The sequence below is a fragment of the Petaurus breviceps genome, unplaced genomic scaffold, assembly GCF_028583685.1.
Source record: "Petaurus breviceps papuanus isolate PSGF00001 unplaced genomic scaffold, PetGlider_PUasm1.0 90444, whole genome shotgun sequence".
Taxonomy (NCBI): Eukaryota; Metazoa; Chordata; class Mammalia; order Diprotodontia; family Petauridae; genus Petaurus; species Petaurus breviceps.
The window spans coordinates 3,858,593-3,875,582 of record NW_027187256.1 but is presented as its reverse complement, the minus strand read 5'-3'; the positions used below and the strand labels follow the sequence as shown (position 1 = coordinate 3,875,582).

The 16,990-nt window shown below is 37.3% G+C and overlaps 1 protein-coding gene across 1 annotated transcript in view; it reads right to left on the bottom strand.

The window, feature by feature from the left end:
- Positions 1-5,085, bottom strand: part of LOC138177727 (NACHT, LRR and PYD domains-containing protein 3-like) — a 36,594-nt gene extending 31,509 nt beyond the window's left edge. The window contains exons 1-2 of the mRNA XM_069108937.1: positions 4,337-5,085; positions 2,392-2,529 (exon numbers count right to left, since the gene is read on the bottom strand). Coding sequence (XP_068965038.1) covers positions 2,392-2,529; positions 4,337-4,616 — 418 coding nt within the window. The 5' untranslated portion in view covers positions 4,617-5,085. The remainder of the gene's footprint in view (positions 1-2,391; positions 2,530-4,336) is intronic.
- Between the last annotated feature and the right edge of the window lie 11,905 nt (positions 5,086-16,990).

The following is a 16,990-nucleotide window of genomic DNA, read 5'->3' as shown; positions in this document are numbered from 1 at the left end:
GATGGTCAGACTTGTGCTTTAAGAAACAAGAGTTCTAAACCTGGGTTCTTTGAAATCTGAAAAAAAAACACTATTTCTGGATAATTGGATTCCTTTGTAATTAATTTTATTTTATTCTTTTATAACCACTGTTCTAAAAAGGGGCCCATGGGCTTCTAACTGCCACACAGTTATTGTGCATGGATTTCTTTGTTGCTGTAATGGATTTGGCCTGTTCGTGTTGACATTCAGCTTTCTAGGGTTTGAAATATGTTTTGCTTCTGTATTCCATGTGAAGAGTCTGCTGTATTTTGTGATTCAGTATTACACTGGCACATTCAGAGCCACTGTAGGTGATTTGTCACATTGGTGCTACAATGACAAAATTAACAATAACATCTACAATGTTAATCTGTAATTAAATATAGCATGAAAATCATATCCAACTGACCCTTTCAGTACTTTTCATCCTGTTAATCTCCTTAGTGACCACTGCCTTCATCAAGCATATATCTTTAAAAACTGTCTTGTTATTTTCATCCATTTTCTTATATAAAGCACTCAACCTGATCATGACCCCTGGTATTGCTTCATCCATTCCATCTCCTAGACTTCTGCTTTTCTCTTCACTGAGTCTCTCCTCCCCCCTTCCAACTAAACCACCTCTAAAACTTTTATTTAAAAAAAAATCTTGCAGGATAATTTTATCACCTGTTACTAGTAAATCAATTTCTGAACTTCATTCACAAACCTGATTCCCAATAGACTCCACATACATTGGATTAAGCTGATGAAATTAATTTGTTCTACCCAGGCAAGAGAGGTACATGAATTTGAAAGGAGAATGTTGATAGTATAGTCTGTTTAGTAATCTTCCAGGAAAGGTAACAGAGGCACTATAGAAAAACTGTGTTTCTCAGAAACATTCAATTCTGGGCTGTCATTGGAAAATGTGCTTGTTTTGACATTTGATTCTGACTCTGACCAGTGTCTCAATTTTTATGACTTTTGGAAATTTGCCTCCTAGGCAAGGGGGAGGGAAGGAAAGGGAATGAGGAATAAGAACAAAAGAGGCAGAGTAGGAGGAAACCTTCTAAGATGGAAATGGGAGAATCAATATTCAGCCCATGTGATCAACAAGATGGCAAACTAGACATTTTCTCTGATACTCATGGCCAGGGGTGAGGAAACTGAGGCCTTGAAGATACATGTGGCCCTCTAGGTCCTCAAGTGAAACCCTTTGACTTAATCCAAGCTTCACAGAACAAATCCCCTCAAAAAAGGTTTTTTTCTGTAAAGCTTGGACTCAGTCAAAAGACTATATCCAAGGACCTAGAAGGCCATGCGTGTTCTTGAGGCCACAGGTTCCCTACCCCTCTCAGACCTTTCCAAAACAGAAATTATATGCCAAAGTTAAAGGCATTTCAACTGTTTACATTGTCTAAGACACCAAGAATCCAAAATAAATTTAAAAAACAGGAACTGATACTCACTGATTCTGAGTTCACACAGCACCCCTCATTTATTTCCCACACTACTGGTAGCACAGTTGCACTAGCAGATCCTAAGATACAACCAGGCTTACATCAAAACCCACCTTTGCACCCTGTTTCCCTGTCTATCTTTGCAGTGCTGTGTAGACCCTGGCTCTAGGCTTCAGAAGTTTGCTCATCCATCACTAACTATCTTGGCTATAACCTTTCAGGAACACAAGTCTGCCGGTGACAGCAACCTGAAAGTACAAGTTTTGCAAAGTTCTGCCATAAGATCCAGGCTCAGTAAGTGCTCAGACTGCAAGAATTTTGACTGCCCCTTTATGGTTGTGAGGGGGTAATGAAGAGAACACAGGTCTACTATGTTCAATACTATAAATGTTGTACTATAATCTTATAACAATAACAATCATAACTGCAACAATGGTTAATATTCACATATTGCTTTAAGGTTCATAAAGAACTTTAAATATATTTACTCATTTTATGGTTCTTTGAAAGCAGATTGCCTATATATTTTAGTTAATAATTATTATTATGAAATTATATTATAAAATATAATTATATCATATAACAATCTTTCAATCCCTAGATCCTAGAACCTAGGATCACACCCCGAACGTAGGACTACCTAACATTTTAAAAATTAAGTTGAATCCTCTTTATCCAGATTAATCTATTTAACATTTCCCTGACAGGAGTCATTTTTAAAGCTAATCAATAAGGCATATTTCAAGTTCTTGTGGAAATTTTGTATATGTGTGTCGTGTGTACATATATACGGGTGTGTTTATATACATGCAAATATACATGTATATATACATAACATATACACATGTGTGTATATACCTATAAATATATATGTCTTCATGTATGTATGCGTGTATGTATTTATATATGTTTAAATCCTGCCCCATACCTTCATTCCATTGATCTATGTGGTCCAGGCCTGACCACATTTTCCTTAGTCTGCCAACATGTCCCCAAAATATAGACTTTCTTCCCTCTGACTTCCTGTTCTTCCCTCTCAGGATCCTGCTGTTCCAGCTGAGTTTATCTGAAAAACATGGGAGGGGGGGAGAGAGAGAGAGAGACTATTCCAAAAGGATCATGGGAATCATTCTCATAAGAGCCCTGTAAAAGACTCATCCTAATGTCAAACTCCCACCGACCTCAAAGGGATGAGCTTACCTATTTGGCTTAGAAGATGGACATATAGAAGCAAATCTATATGCTGGGACATAAAGTAAAGTAAATAGCATAAATATTAAACAGGGCTTGGGCTCTGCCTGGGGAATTGACAATGATCAGTTAATCAACAGCTATCTATTACTATGTGTCTGACACTTCGCTAATTGCTGAGGATACAAAGAACAAAAATTCAAACAGTCCCTGCCCTCAAAGAGCTCACATTGTAACAGCAAAGTATCTGTGTGGAATGTAGAAAGGAAGCCTAAGCTGTGACCATTCATGGTCAATGAAAGATTCCAGGAAATATCCCTCACACTGATTTCAGAGAAGTATTTTCCCATTCATTTTTAGCATCAGCCTTAGACTTACATTATGTTATTAACTCATATGAACAAAGATATTCTCTTCCCCTTCTAAATACAGTTTCATTTACAGTTTCTCTAAATGATAGGGATACTTTCTCTCTTTGGAAAGGTGAAAGAAACTTTTCCTATTTTGTCAAGAATGGACATGGCTATGTCTAAGTCAGACCAGAAGTCCAAATGTCAGATGGGATTTGAATGCACATGAATAAAGTTGTCACTTTTGCTCCAAGATTTTAAATGACACAACTTCTCATCCACTGTCATGGGTTCCATTAGAATGTCATTCCTCTTACTATTGCCACTGACTCCATTTCCTAATTCAATGGCACGTGGCAGAAACACCAAGCCCAATTCATCTGAAATCCTTACCACAATATCTAATTAACCATGATTTTATTTATTAAATTGGGTATAAGGAAGCATGACACTTTAATCACGACAGATATTAGACATAGGATCTGATAAGTTCACTCCAAGGCCATTGTTCTGACTACTCTACTCCTGGGACTGTTTTCATGAGCCCAAGTCCCTTCTCTGCTCAGAGGTGGGGCTCAACTCATCCTATCCACTGATTTCCACTCTATTTTTCTAATGCTTTCCCCTCTCTCAGTCCCTATAAGACTGACTAATTTCCTCTATGGCTCAGCCTTTCCTCTCTATCTTTTGTCTCAACTTGTACTTAAGCTTCAACCAAGCCTGGGGAAGGGGATCTCTTCTTATCTCTGGAGATCATCAATATATCAGTCAGTCAATAAGCATTTATTAAATGCTTACTTGAATCAGGCACTGTGCTAAGTACTAGGGATGCAAAAAGAGGCATAAAAAGCATTCTTTGCCTTCAAGAGGCTTTTAGTCCAATGGTGGAGACAATACAAGGCAATGTCTCATCATTTCCTAAAGTAAGAGGTCATTGACAGGCCAATGACCCTAAGAGCAAAAACAATCCCAATGTTTCTACCCAGTAATCCATTCTCCAGGCCTAGTATTCTTTCTAGTGAGTCTTCCAGGAATGGAAGTAGGAATGGAAAAGGCAAGAGGGCAGAGAATGAAGGAAAAATGGAGGGAATTAGTCAGAGATATCAAAGGGAAGGAGATGGGAGAGAGGGAGGGGGAGGGAGGAAGGTAAGAAAAATGTGATGGGAGAAGAAGACTGAGGAGAAGATCAGCAAAAGCTAGTTAGAAGAGATGAGAGAGAAGTTGGGTTATAGAAAACATATGGAGAAAATAAGAGAGCATGGTGAGGTAGTACAGTAGGAAGGAAAGGTTGAAATATAATATATCCAGTAGGCAAAGACTTGCCACACTTACCTATTTGTGGGGCCTCTCTCTTTGCTTGTTCCCACAGCTCTCTCAGGCCCATCTTCTCCCATATCATTAGGGCCACTTCCCATGCCTCCCATTCCCCATAATGATGAACCATGAGTTCAGCCATGTCAGTGTTATCAGCCTTTTTTATCTGACCCCTGGGGACCCTGAGAAATCCTTCTCTAGGGGAAAAATCCTCCACATATAACTTGAATTTCTTAAACTCCTCATCTGTCAACTCTTCTAAGTATCGCACTAATCTACAGCGGAGACTCTCAGTCATATCTGCACAGGGCCGGACTCAATTCTATATGGGAGAAAAAATTCTTATCTTGCAAGGAAAGCAGGGTCAGCAAGACAGGATCACCTTATTGTCTTTTTGTTGACTATTTAATTGCTTCTTTATTTTCTGGTTAATCTTTACTCAATATCTTCTGCTTTAGGTCAGATAGGGACCTGCTTATTAAGAAAGGAGCCTACTAGGCAAGCCCCAAATTTTAGTGTTCCTTCAGTGAAATCATACCCCATGGCTCCTCCTCTCTGGTCTTCTACTCTAATACCCCCTTTTCATATTCTAATCCTTACTCATTTCTGTCAATTTACTCATCGCTCTTTCTGGAATTTCCTAAATCACTCAATCTCAAACATGCCCACAATCCTGCAGGTCTCAGTGCAGGATAGAAATATAAAGTAGCAAGAATGGAGGTATCCTACAGACCAAGAGATCCGTCCCAATGAGCAAGAGTTCAGGCTATGATTCGGATTTCCTTTTCTCTCTTACCTAATCAAGACAGTAACGACAGGCAGTGTTTCTTAACACACAGTTTCACTTCCCCATCATTAGTTCTTAAAGGGCCCTTCAAACCACTCAGTGAGAGGTTGCAGAACTGGGGCCATTTGGGACTGCTAGATAGGTAAAGAAGGCTTGAAACTGGGAGACAGTTTTGAGAGTATTTTCAAAGAAGAAAGAGCTGGGAATTACGAGAGGCCTGGGTTTGAATTCTACTGGAAATTACCAGGTTTGTGACCTTGGGCAATGACATAATTATTTTGGACCTCAACTTCCTCAAATACAATATAAAATTGGTGAATTCATATAGTGCACTGAGGTTGACAAGGTCCTTTAAATAAATTCTTTATATGATCTTCACAGCAATCTAGCACACAGAATACATAGTGCATTGAGGTTTATCAAGGTCTTTACATGCATTTTTTCATTTGATCTTGACAATAAATATATCAACTTAAGTACTACATACTCAATGAAAGTGAGTCTCAGGGAGGTTTAGTAAATATATATATATCCCCCCTATAGTCCCAAATCTTTCCATTCTCTGTTCACATATTGCTTCAATATGCTTAGCTTGAAATTCCCATATTCCTGGTAGCTTTTTTTTCCTCTTTTCCACATGCCTAGCAGTGGTCTTAACCCCCTTGTGCTAGATCCCAAATTCAATTCACTCAGTTTTAATAATTTAGGTAAAAGTAGAACAACTATATTCTCTATTCTTAAATCTTACTCCCTTTTGATGATCCTTAAGAAGGAAGAAAGGAAGGAAAGGGAAGAAAAAAAGGAAGAAAGGAGGAGAGAAGGAAGGAAAGAAAGGAAGGAGGGAAGGGAGAAGGAGAGGAGGAAGGAATGAAGAGAGGAAAGAAGGCATGGTAGGAAGGAATGGAAGAAGAAATTAAAAATAAAGTAAGCAGAGCATGGAAAAATAAGATACATACTGACACAACTGTATCAATGGAAATAAGAGTAAAAAATCACAACTGAATGCTACAAAAGTATAATGACCAAAGTTGGGTCTGAAAGGAGAGGTATGGAAAGGCATCTCTTGCCCCTCCATTTCTCCTTTGCAGTAGAACTACAGATGTAGAACAATGAAAATAATGGCAAACTTTTTCAATATTTGTTAGTTTTGCTGAATGTTTCTTCCTCTTCCTTCTTTTTCATGGAGGTTGGCTCTTTGGAAGGGACATGGGGATTACCTTGATAAATGTGAGTTATATAAAGCAAAAGATATCAAAAATATTTATTTCTTTGAAAAGTTGTCCTGGAACTAATCAGGGAAACTGACTCATTTTCTACCATTCAGTTTTCTTCCTTATTAAAGAGGGATGACAGTATTTCCATTTTTTACCAATATTCAGGTGAAATTGCTTTACAGTGTAAAACATATCTTTACTTTTAGTCCCATTATCATACCATGTCTGAGAGGACCATATCTCTTGCATCCTTTGAGAAACTCCTAGGATCCCATCCAAGAAACTGCACTAAATGGATTCTGGGGGACAGGGCTTACATAATGACTAAATACAACAGGAGTGGTGAAGGAATTCAGCCTTGAGGGATGCATTATGGCCATGGGCAAGGTTTTGGGTAATGTTAACTCAACTCTATTAAATGAAATTCAACAAGCATTTCTTAAATGCCTACAAATTGGTAGTACTATACCAAGCACTGGGAATAAATGAAATAGTCCCTGCCCTCAAAGTATTTACATTCTGCTCTATGGGGATAAAATGGTGCACAAAGGAGTAAAGACAAACTGATTTGAGCAGGAAGGAGCTAAGAATTTGGGAAATCAGTAAAGGTGACAGTACCACAGAAGAGATCTCCCCAACCCCACCCCACCCCAAACTATTTTTGTTCAGAAACAGCATGGCATTGGGAACAAGGTAGCACTTAACTCATCAGACCAGTCACTTGGTACTACAAAGATAGAGGAGATGCAATACAACATCTCATTGAAACCCCATTGATCTACCAAAGGTTATTTACTCCAGTAGTCAGGTCTAATATACTTTTCTTTACTGTCTATAAGTAAGGTGGATTTTAGTGTGTGTAAAGTGGATTTTTGTTATTATTTCTTAGAGTTCAGTTTCACATGATCCATAGCCATAACAAACTCTTGTTCCCAGGTATTAGATATGAGTTCCTACAATTATGATTCAAAACATCTCCACCATGATTGAGCAGCATCGTATTATGATTAATAGAAACATCCACAGTGGCTGTGCAGTGAGATGCAGGAATGGGGTTGTTGAGGTTTGAGGTTTAGGGGTACTTGAGAACCCAAAATACCGACTGGATGGGTCCTGCCAAATGAATTTGACTCAAGTTTTCTCTCAGCCAAAATAAAACAAAGTTTATTAAAGATTCACTATATTGGGTAGACTCCTAAGGAGCTAAAGCATTTGTGACACTTGTATTAACAAATGGACCAGAACAATCTGACACAGACTTTGTCTGAGCTAGATTGAATCTTAGCCCCTTCATGGAGGCAAGATGGATCTTATATAGAGAAAGATTGTTTGAAGGATGTAGGGGTGGTCTAGCAGTCTTGGAGGAGGGATCTATGGAGCTTCTTGAGAAGGATTCTAAGGGGGATCTTCATGGGATTGGGGTCAGACTCCATGAAACAAGGGAATGGGATTTTGATGGGATCAAGGGTTGGAGGTAGCTGAAGGCTACCTGGAGATAACAAAATTGAGGGTTAGTCTAGGTTAAGGGTAACAGAGATTCATTCATATTAATAATGAAAGGTTTTTGGCCTCTGGAGAATGCCAAATCTAGTGGGAATATTCAAGGGGTTCAAAAGTTTTCCGATGCCTGTATCCCATCACAGTGATGTAAACTTGTCAGACTATTGCTGGCAATATGTCTTATTTGTCTGTTGCCCTTATAAAGTGGGTGGGCATTGGTCAGTGAAGAGGGAACCTTAGGTTTGAACGCACAAGTGACTCTGTCTTCCTCAACTGGCTCTCATTGAGTCTTAGGAGGGAAACTTAGGGTTGAATGCACAAACTGGGATGCTGTATGCCTTGATCAGCCCCATCAAGGCTTGGAGGGAAACTGTGTTTGCCTCAACTGGTCCCCACTGAGGCTTGAGGGGATTTAGGGGTGCGTACAAGTGGTGCCTTTCTCAATTGGCCCAATTGAGATGAGACATGGGGTAGTTGTCCCCCACCCCTTTCACTGGCCCCTATGAGAACGGTGATTAGGGAATGCTGTAGGAGTTTGTCCTCCCATTATCAACAATCCTCTTCTGAGATATTGAGATAAAAATTATAATAAAATAAAAATAATAATTAAGATGATTAAGTAAAGTAAGATAAAGTAAGAATAAAATAGGATAAGTTAATAATCCCCTCTAAGTGTCTTTCCTGTGTGACCAGATCAAGAGTGAACCTGTGCTTGCAGCCCTCCTGTGTGCTGTGTTTATTTGTGTTAAAGTGTCCCAGGAGAATTTTGCTTTGATTATAAAGAGGATCTCTGTGTTGATCTTCTTAGACCCTTTGCATGACCACAGTAGTATGACTCATTTGTCAGGATAAAGCGTGTTTTATCCTGGAAGGCAGAAACCCTGTCTATGAGTGCCTGGTGTTCAGGATGTGTAGTTTTTATCTTTTGATAAAGGAAAGGGTTCTGGATCTCAACAATTGTGAAAAGCCTCTCCTTGCCCTCCACACTCATTTAGGATCTCCCTGCTTTATAAAGTGCTATTGATGGGGGATCTGGAGCCCAGAACTTTTCCATACATTTCAGCAGCCCAGATCCCTGCATTTGCCTGATGCAACCAGCCTATGCCTCAAATCCCTTTAATTGTCCTTTCATTGAGGACCTGGACCCAGCTTAAATACTTTCTTTGCCTGCACCTGGCCCACCCCAGGCTACTTGACACTCCTTAATTCCATCCAGATCTTCTTTCACTGACCCTTTTTTCCCCCTTTTTCTGTATAAAAGAACCAATTTTGCTCCCATTAAATTGTGCTGATTCATCAGGATTCTCACATGCCTACCTGGTATTATAATAAAACCTCTCTACTCTAATTGAGAGAAGGCTTGAGTAGTTAAATTCTTTTGAGGCTGGTCTGCCTTGTACCCTTGCCATTTGGGGTTTCTAGAAACCCTAGACCTCATTACTTTTAAACCACAAAAGCATATGAGTTATTGATGAGGTATGGGCTTGGGGATCCCCCTTGACCTCTCCTTGAGTCCTCGAGGTACAGGATCTGGGAACCCCCCTTGAACTCTGATTAAATTGTCCCATTTGATGAGGCATTTGCATGAGGCAATAAGCCTTACATTGTGGCTGAGGCCAAGCCTCTGTTACTAGACTTCCCACCCTTGAGCCTATCAAAATATCAATCCACTCTTGAACTGGCCTAGCCCACCACTGTCTGTAGTCTCCAGGTAGCTCCAGCAACTTCCCACCCTTAATAACTCATTGACCTCATTAACTCCTCCTGAAAACCCTCCCTAAACTTCTCCTCTAGACCACCCCTAGATTCTTCCCACAACCTTCTGTATATGACCCCATCTTATTTCCATGTTTGTGAGAGCTCCATAGAATAGAGAGAGTGCCATAGAATAGTGAAAATGCCACAGAATGACCTAGCACAGACTTACTCTGTGTCTAATACAAGCGAACTTTTAATAAACTTTACTTTTCTTTGGCTGAGAGAAGACTTAAGTTGAATTCATTCGGCAGGACCTGGTGTGTTGGTATTTTGGGGTCTCCAGAGCAACTGTAACACTCTTTATGGGTAACCTCTTCATTATTATGATTAATGTTATTTGTACGAAAGAGGTAGTTGGATATGGTAGAAAAGGGCAACCCTCAGAGTCAGGAAAACCTGGGTTCCAGTCCTGCCTCTGACAATTGCTGGCTGGGTGAAGCTGGGCAAATTCAACTTCTCTATCCCAGAAAGCTTTCTAAGATCATAAGGAGCAGAACAGTTTCACATTTTCATTGACAGAGAGGTTTTACTTTTTATTAAATATCTGCATTACTGAAATCATAGGTCTCAAACCCACAAAATTAACGATAAAAAAGTGAATAACATAACAAAAGCTTGGCCTAGGTAGCCATGTTATGAGGTACATATAATTCAGACAAGATCCATTGGGAGTGTGAGTAGCCTCCTTCTCAGTGAGATGTGAGGGATATCAGATAGGCCCACTGGTCTCACATATTACCTTCATTACTCTTTCAGAGCCCAAGGACCTGCATGCCCTGACATTCTCTCAGGATTATCTCTAATGGCATAGGGTTAAAAGTAGCTACTCAATTCCCCAAAGGTTACTAAATCAGAGGATGTGTGTATGGCTAAGATTCTCCATCCACATAACACTTTAGATAGTCCTTCTTCATTTAGGGATTTGATTCCTTGGGTAGGATCTTGATGTCATGGGGTATTTACTGTGTGCCAGGCACTGTGCTAATCACTAAGAATACAGAGTTTATATTCTGTTGGGTGGACATTGTGCACATAAATATGTATGTACACAAAGTACAAAACAAATTGTTAAATTTTGGTGGGGAAAGCACTGACACCTGGAGAGATCAGGGAGGTTTTTTTTTAAACCTATAGCTTGAAGAGAGTTTTAAAGGAAACAATGGATTCTAATAAACAGGTGAAGTAGAAATGAATTCCAGGCATGGGGGACAGTCCATGGGTATGGTGACAGGAGAGGAACTGCCATGTGCTGAACAGCAAAATGTCTGTTTTGCTTGGTTTGCAAAATGTGGGAAGGGGGTTAATGCATAATGAGATAGACAGGCTAGGTTGGGAAAGATTTACAAAATGAAATGTAGGAATTTACATTACAATGGTTATTGACTGACTGACTCTAGAGGCAATTGGGAGACATTGGAATTTACTGAGCAGGATAGAGGCATAGTCAACTTGTATTTTAGCAAAATCACTTTTGTAGTTCTGTGGAAAATGGATTAGAATGACTAGAGAATTGATGAAAGGTGATCATTTTGGAAGCCATTGCAATATTTAAGGCAACAAGTGATAAAGAGCTAAATTAGGATAGTGTCTTTGTGAGTACAGAGAAGTGAATAGATGAGAAAACTTTTGTGACAATAAAAATCATAATTGAAATAGGAAAGGTTTAGCAACTGATTATATATATGAGGTGATGGAGAGTAAGGAATGAAGTATAACATTGAAGCTATGGACTAAAGTGATTGGAAGGCTAGTGGGTCCCTTAGCAGAAATAGGAAAATTCAGAATGGAGGTGATCTTGGTGGAGAAAATAAATAAGTTCAAATTTGGCCATGTTGAATTTGACATAAATATCTGAATCCAGTTTGAAATATCCAATTAGTTGTGGGAGATCTATGATAAATTGAGGATGAACTAACATATTCTCTCTCTCTCTCTGTCTCCCTCTCTCTGTGTCTCTCTCCATCTCTGTCTCTCTTTCTCTTTCTGAATTGATTCATGAGTCAGTGGCATAGATATGAAAATTAAACCCATGGGAGCCCATGATTACCACATGATGATGAGGTATGGGCTCTGGGAGGCCCCTCAAGCTCTCCTTGAGTCCTTGAAGTACAGGCTGTGGGAACCTCCCTTAGATTCTTGATTGAATCTTCCCATTTGATGAGGCAGGTCTGTTGCTAGACTTCCTATGGTGAACTGGCCTAGTCCACCATTGTATGTAGTCTCCAGCTACTTCCCACCCTTAATCACTCATTGATCTCATTAACTCCTCCTGAAGACCCTCCCCAAACTCCTCCTCTGGAACACCCCTAGATTTCGCCCACAACCTTCTGTATATAAGACCCCATCTCACACCATAGAAGTGTGAGAGCACCATAGAATGCCATAGAATAGTGAGAGCGCTGTGAGAGTGCCATAGAATTTTCTAGCACAGACTTACTCTGTGTCTAATGCAAGTGGGTACCAATTAGGTACACTAGGAGGGTTAGGTTTGCTCTGGAGACCCCAAAATACTAACACCCTGGGTCCTGCCAAATGAGTTTGACTCAAGTCTTCTCAGCCAACGAAAAATAAAATTTATTAAAAGTTCACTTGTATTTGTGTTGAAAAGTCAACAAAAATCATCAGTACAGTCCCAGGACCTCCAAAACCCTCCTCCAGGATGTCTGTAAACTGATAAGCAAAAATCCTTTTTCAGGGAGTCCAGTAAGGTCCCAGGGCTTTGGTAGAAAGTATCACAAACTTAGCCTTGTGACCTTGGGCAAGTTACTTAACGCCAATTGCCCTCCAAAAAAAAGCAAAAAAAAATAGTATCATAAACAAACATCAACACAGACAGAACAGATAAATATAGAGTTCTGGGATATCAGAGTTTTTCTCCTCCACCCCAATAGCTCCCTTCTCACTTTTGCTCTCTCCTGCCTGGGCCTTTCCTTATATATAATCATTAGCTCCTCCCCTTCACAGGTTCTAGGGTTTGCAAGTTGTGGACTAAACAAGTTCTGCTTCTTAATACTTGATACAATCATGAACTGAAACAAGTTTTTAACTACTTTTGTGTTAATTAAATAGCTGAAATAAGGTGTTAACTACTTCTTTTCTTGCCATTACATCTGTCTACATTTCAGCAAAGAGAGTTTTAAAGGCTGATTCATATAGTCCCTGATTGAATCTTAGAAGATACAAACCTAAGTGTTTTGTAGCTTCTGTAGTTATTGTAAATGCAATTTCTATTTGTTTAACTCTTTTTTCTAGGTTTTTTTTTTGTAAATAGGAATGCTTATATTTTATATGACTCTATCTTATATCTAGCAACTTTACTGATATTATTAATTAATTTTTATTTCAATTTTCAAAGTCCTCTAAGTATACTTTCATATCATCTACAGAAAATAGTACATTTGTTTTCTCTTTGGTTCTAATTGAATCCTTTAATTTTTTTTCTTTTGTGAATATAGGTATTTCTAACAATGTGAAATCAGTGTTGATACTATACATCCTTTCTCCTTTTTTATCTCTGATTTTAATGCAAAGACTTCTAATTTTTCTCCATTACATATAGTCTTTTTTTATATGTTATATATGACAGGATTTGTCACAATTGAAATTCAAGTAAACTGAAGCAAAATGTCTGAACATGTTTAGTTTATTGATAAGGTCAGGAGTTACCAATAAAAGGGACCTTGGCACTTCAGCAAGGCAAAGAACATTGGTTGAGGGCTGACAGATCATTTCTATACTCAAAAGGAGCATCCAAAAATTAGAAAGCATCATAGATGAGGCTGGTTACAAAGTCAGAATCAACATAGATATGGGATATGATATAGTTGGAAATTGGCAATGTGGGGTTAACAATCCCTCCTCTCACCTTGTCAACAGGAAATTATGATTGATATAGTTCACCAGCAATATAAGAAATAGTATAGAGATAAGAGATTTAGTTTAATTGGTCAATGGCAGCTAGTAGTACAGAGAAAAATGGGTTTCTTTCAATTAATAGTTGTTTAAATAAAAAATTAATATTTAAACTTAACTCAGAAAGGAAGCCTGAAGTTCTGAACTTGAAAGACAAAGCAACTTGACTTATGCAGTTCTGCAAAAAAAAAGGAGATATGGAATGAAATTAATTATAAAACAGAATTAATAGAATCTATTTGTTTTTTTTTTTATCAATTTTCTCCTTGATCAATGGGAGGCATTTTCCCTCATTGATCACTTATCTATTTAGTTCTATAAAATTTATAAGAATGGGCATGCAACTGAAAAAGATAGAAAATGAACAAATTGAAAATCCCCAATTAAATACTAAATTGGAAGTACTGAAAACCAAAGGAGAAATCAAAACTATTGAACTAATAAATAAAATTAACAGCTGGTTTTAAAATAGGGAAAAACAATAAAATTGATAAACCTTTAATCAATTTCATTAAAAGAAAGAAGAAAACAATATTACCAGTATCAAAAATAAAAAGGATTAACTTATCCCCAATGAAGAGGAAATAAAAACAATAATTGGGAATTATTTTGCCCAATTATATGCCCCAAATTTGACACAGTGAAATGGATGAATATTTGCAAAAGATATAAATTGCTGAGTTTTCATGGAAGAGGAAATAAAATATTTAAATAATCCCATCTCAGGAAAATAAATTGAACAAACCAGAAATGAACTCTGTAGGAAAAAAAAAAATTCCAGAGGCAGATGGATTTACTAGTGAATTCTATCAGACATTTAAAGAACAATTAATTCCAATGCTTTATACTCTATTTGGGAAAATTGGGGGAGGAGTCCTATGAAATCCTTTTTTTTTTTATAAAAGTATAGTACTGATACCCAAATCAGGAAGAGTCCAAACAGAGACAGAAAATTATAGACCAATTTCCCTAATGAATAAAATGCAAAAATTTTAAATAAAATATTACAAAAAGATTATAAAAATTATCATGAGAATAATACACTTTGAACAAGTAGGATTTATTCCAGGAATGCAAGGCTAGTTTAATATTAGGAAAACTATAAGTATAATAGATTATATCAACAACAAAACTTGAAGAAACTATATAATTATCTCAATAGATACAGAAAAAGTTGTTTGACAAAATACAACCCCCATTCCTATTAAAAACACTAGAAAACAGAGGAATAAATGGAAATAATAAGTAGCATTTACCTAAAACCATCAGCAAATATTATATGTAATGGGGATGTTAGATGCATTTCCAGTAAGATCAGCGATGAAGCAAGGATGTCTGTTATCAGCCCTGTTATTCAATTTGGTACTAGAAATGTTAGCTGTAGCAATAAGAAAAGAAAAAGAAATTGAAGAAATTAGAATATTTAAAGAATAAACTAAGCTATCACTCTTTGGAGATGATGTAATGGTATACTTAGAGAATCCTAGAGAATCAAGTAAAAGTGTACTTGAAATAGTAGAAGACATCACAAAGTTGCAGGATATAAAATAAACCCACAGAAATCCTCAACATTCCTATACATTTCTAATGAAACCTAACAGCAAGAAATAGAGAAATTTCATTTAAAGTTACTCTAGACATTATAAAATATTTGGGAGTTGACCTGCCAAAACAAACCCAGGTTTTGTTTTGAATATTTGAAGTGAAATTAATTGAATTTGATTACATTAAATTGAAATGTTTTTGTACAGATAAAGCCAATGTAATCAAGATTAGGAGGGATGTGGGAAATTGGGAAATTATTTTTACCAACAGTGACTCTGATAAAGGCCTCATTTCTAAAATATACAGAGAGCTGAGTCAAATTTACAAGAATACAAATTACTACTCAATTGATAAATGGTCAAAGGATATAGACAGGCAGTTTTCACAGAAAGAAATTAAAGGTATCTGGGGTGGCTAGGTGGTGCAGTGAATAGAGGACTGGCACTAAGAGTCAGAAGGACCTGAGTTCAAACCTGGCCTCAGAAACTTAACACAAAAACTAGTCTTGTGACCTTGTGCAAGTCACAACCCCAATTTCCCCCTCCAAAAAAAGAAAAGAAAAAAAGAAAAGAAAAAAAGAAAAGAAATTAAAGATATCTATAATCATATGAAAAAATGCTATAAATATCTATTGATTAGAGAAATGCAAATCAAGATAACTCTTAGGTACCACTTCAAACCCATCAGATTGGCTAACATGGAGATGTGGGAAAATTGGAACACTAATGCATTGTTGGTGGAGTTGTGAACTGATGTAACCCTTCTGGGTGGCAATTTGGAACTATACTCAAAGTGCTATAAAAATGTACATACCCTTTGATCCAGCAATACCACTTTTGGGACTGTATCCCAAAGAGATCATACAAGTGGGAGGAGGACCTGTATGTACAAAAATATTTATGGTGGCTTTTTTTGTGGTGGCAAAGAATTGGACATAAAGGGGATGCTCCAAAATTGGGGAATGGCTAAACAAATTGTGGTATATGAATGTAATGAAATACTATTGTGCTATAAGAAATGAGGAGCAGATGGACTTTATAATAACCTGGAGAGACTTATATAAATTGATGCTGAGTGAGGGGAGCAGAACCAGGAGAATATTTTATACAATTACAGACATATTGTATCTGTGAGGACTGACTTTGACAGACTGGGTTTCTCTCAGCAATGTAAGCTTATAAGACAACTGCAAAGACTCATGATGGAAAAGGCTATCCACATCCAGAAAAAGAATTATGGAGTCTGAATGCAGATTGAAGCAAACTACTTGCTCTCTCTCTTTTTTGTTTTGTTTTGTTTTGTTTCTTCTTCCTCATTATTCATTCAATTGGTTATAATTCTTCTTTACAACTCAACTAATGTTTAATATGAAGGTATATGTGGAACCTATATTGAATTGGACACTGCCAAAGGGTTTGGGGGAGAAAATTTGGAATTCAAAAATAACAAAGCATAATTTATAATGGAATTCATTAAAACTAATTTGGCATGAAATGTCCTTAAGCAATATAAACTCCCAAAATATTATAACAAAGTAAATTCCTAGTTATTACAGAATCCTGAGATATCAAAAATTCCTTAGTCAAAAAAGGAAACTGTTTTTATAAGCCAAGAAGAACATATCCAATTAAATGGGCCTTATCACAACAACAAAGTTTACTAGACCTTTAAGAATTTACTCAAGGTTTTCTCTTTCTTTCGTCTTTAAATATATCACTAGAAATTAATTACATTCTAGGATTCCATATACTTCCAAATTACCATACTATAATGTTAGATGAAACAGGCCACAAAAATCACAGCACTATCTTTCCCCAAGGATTCTCATTTGCTCAATAGGAATTCTGCAACACAGAAACTTTTGTGCAGAGTTTTATATGAACTTTTAGGTTACTTAATAGCTTCTTTTTTTTTTTAAAGCAATTGGGGTTAAGTAACTTGCTCTAGGTTACACGG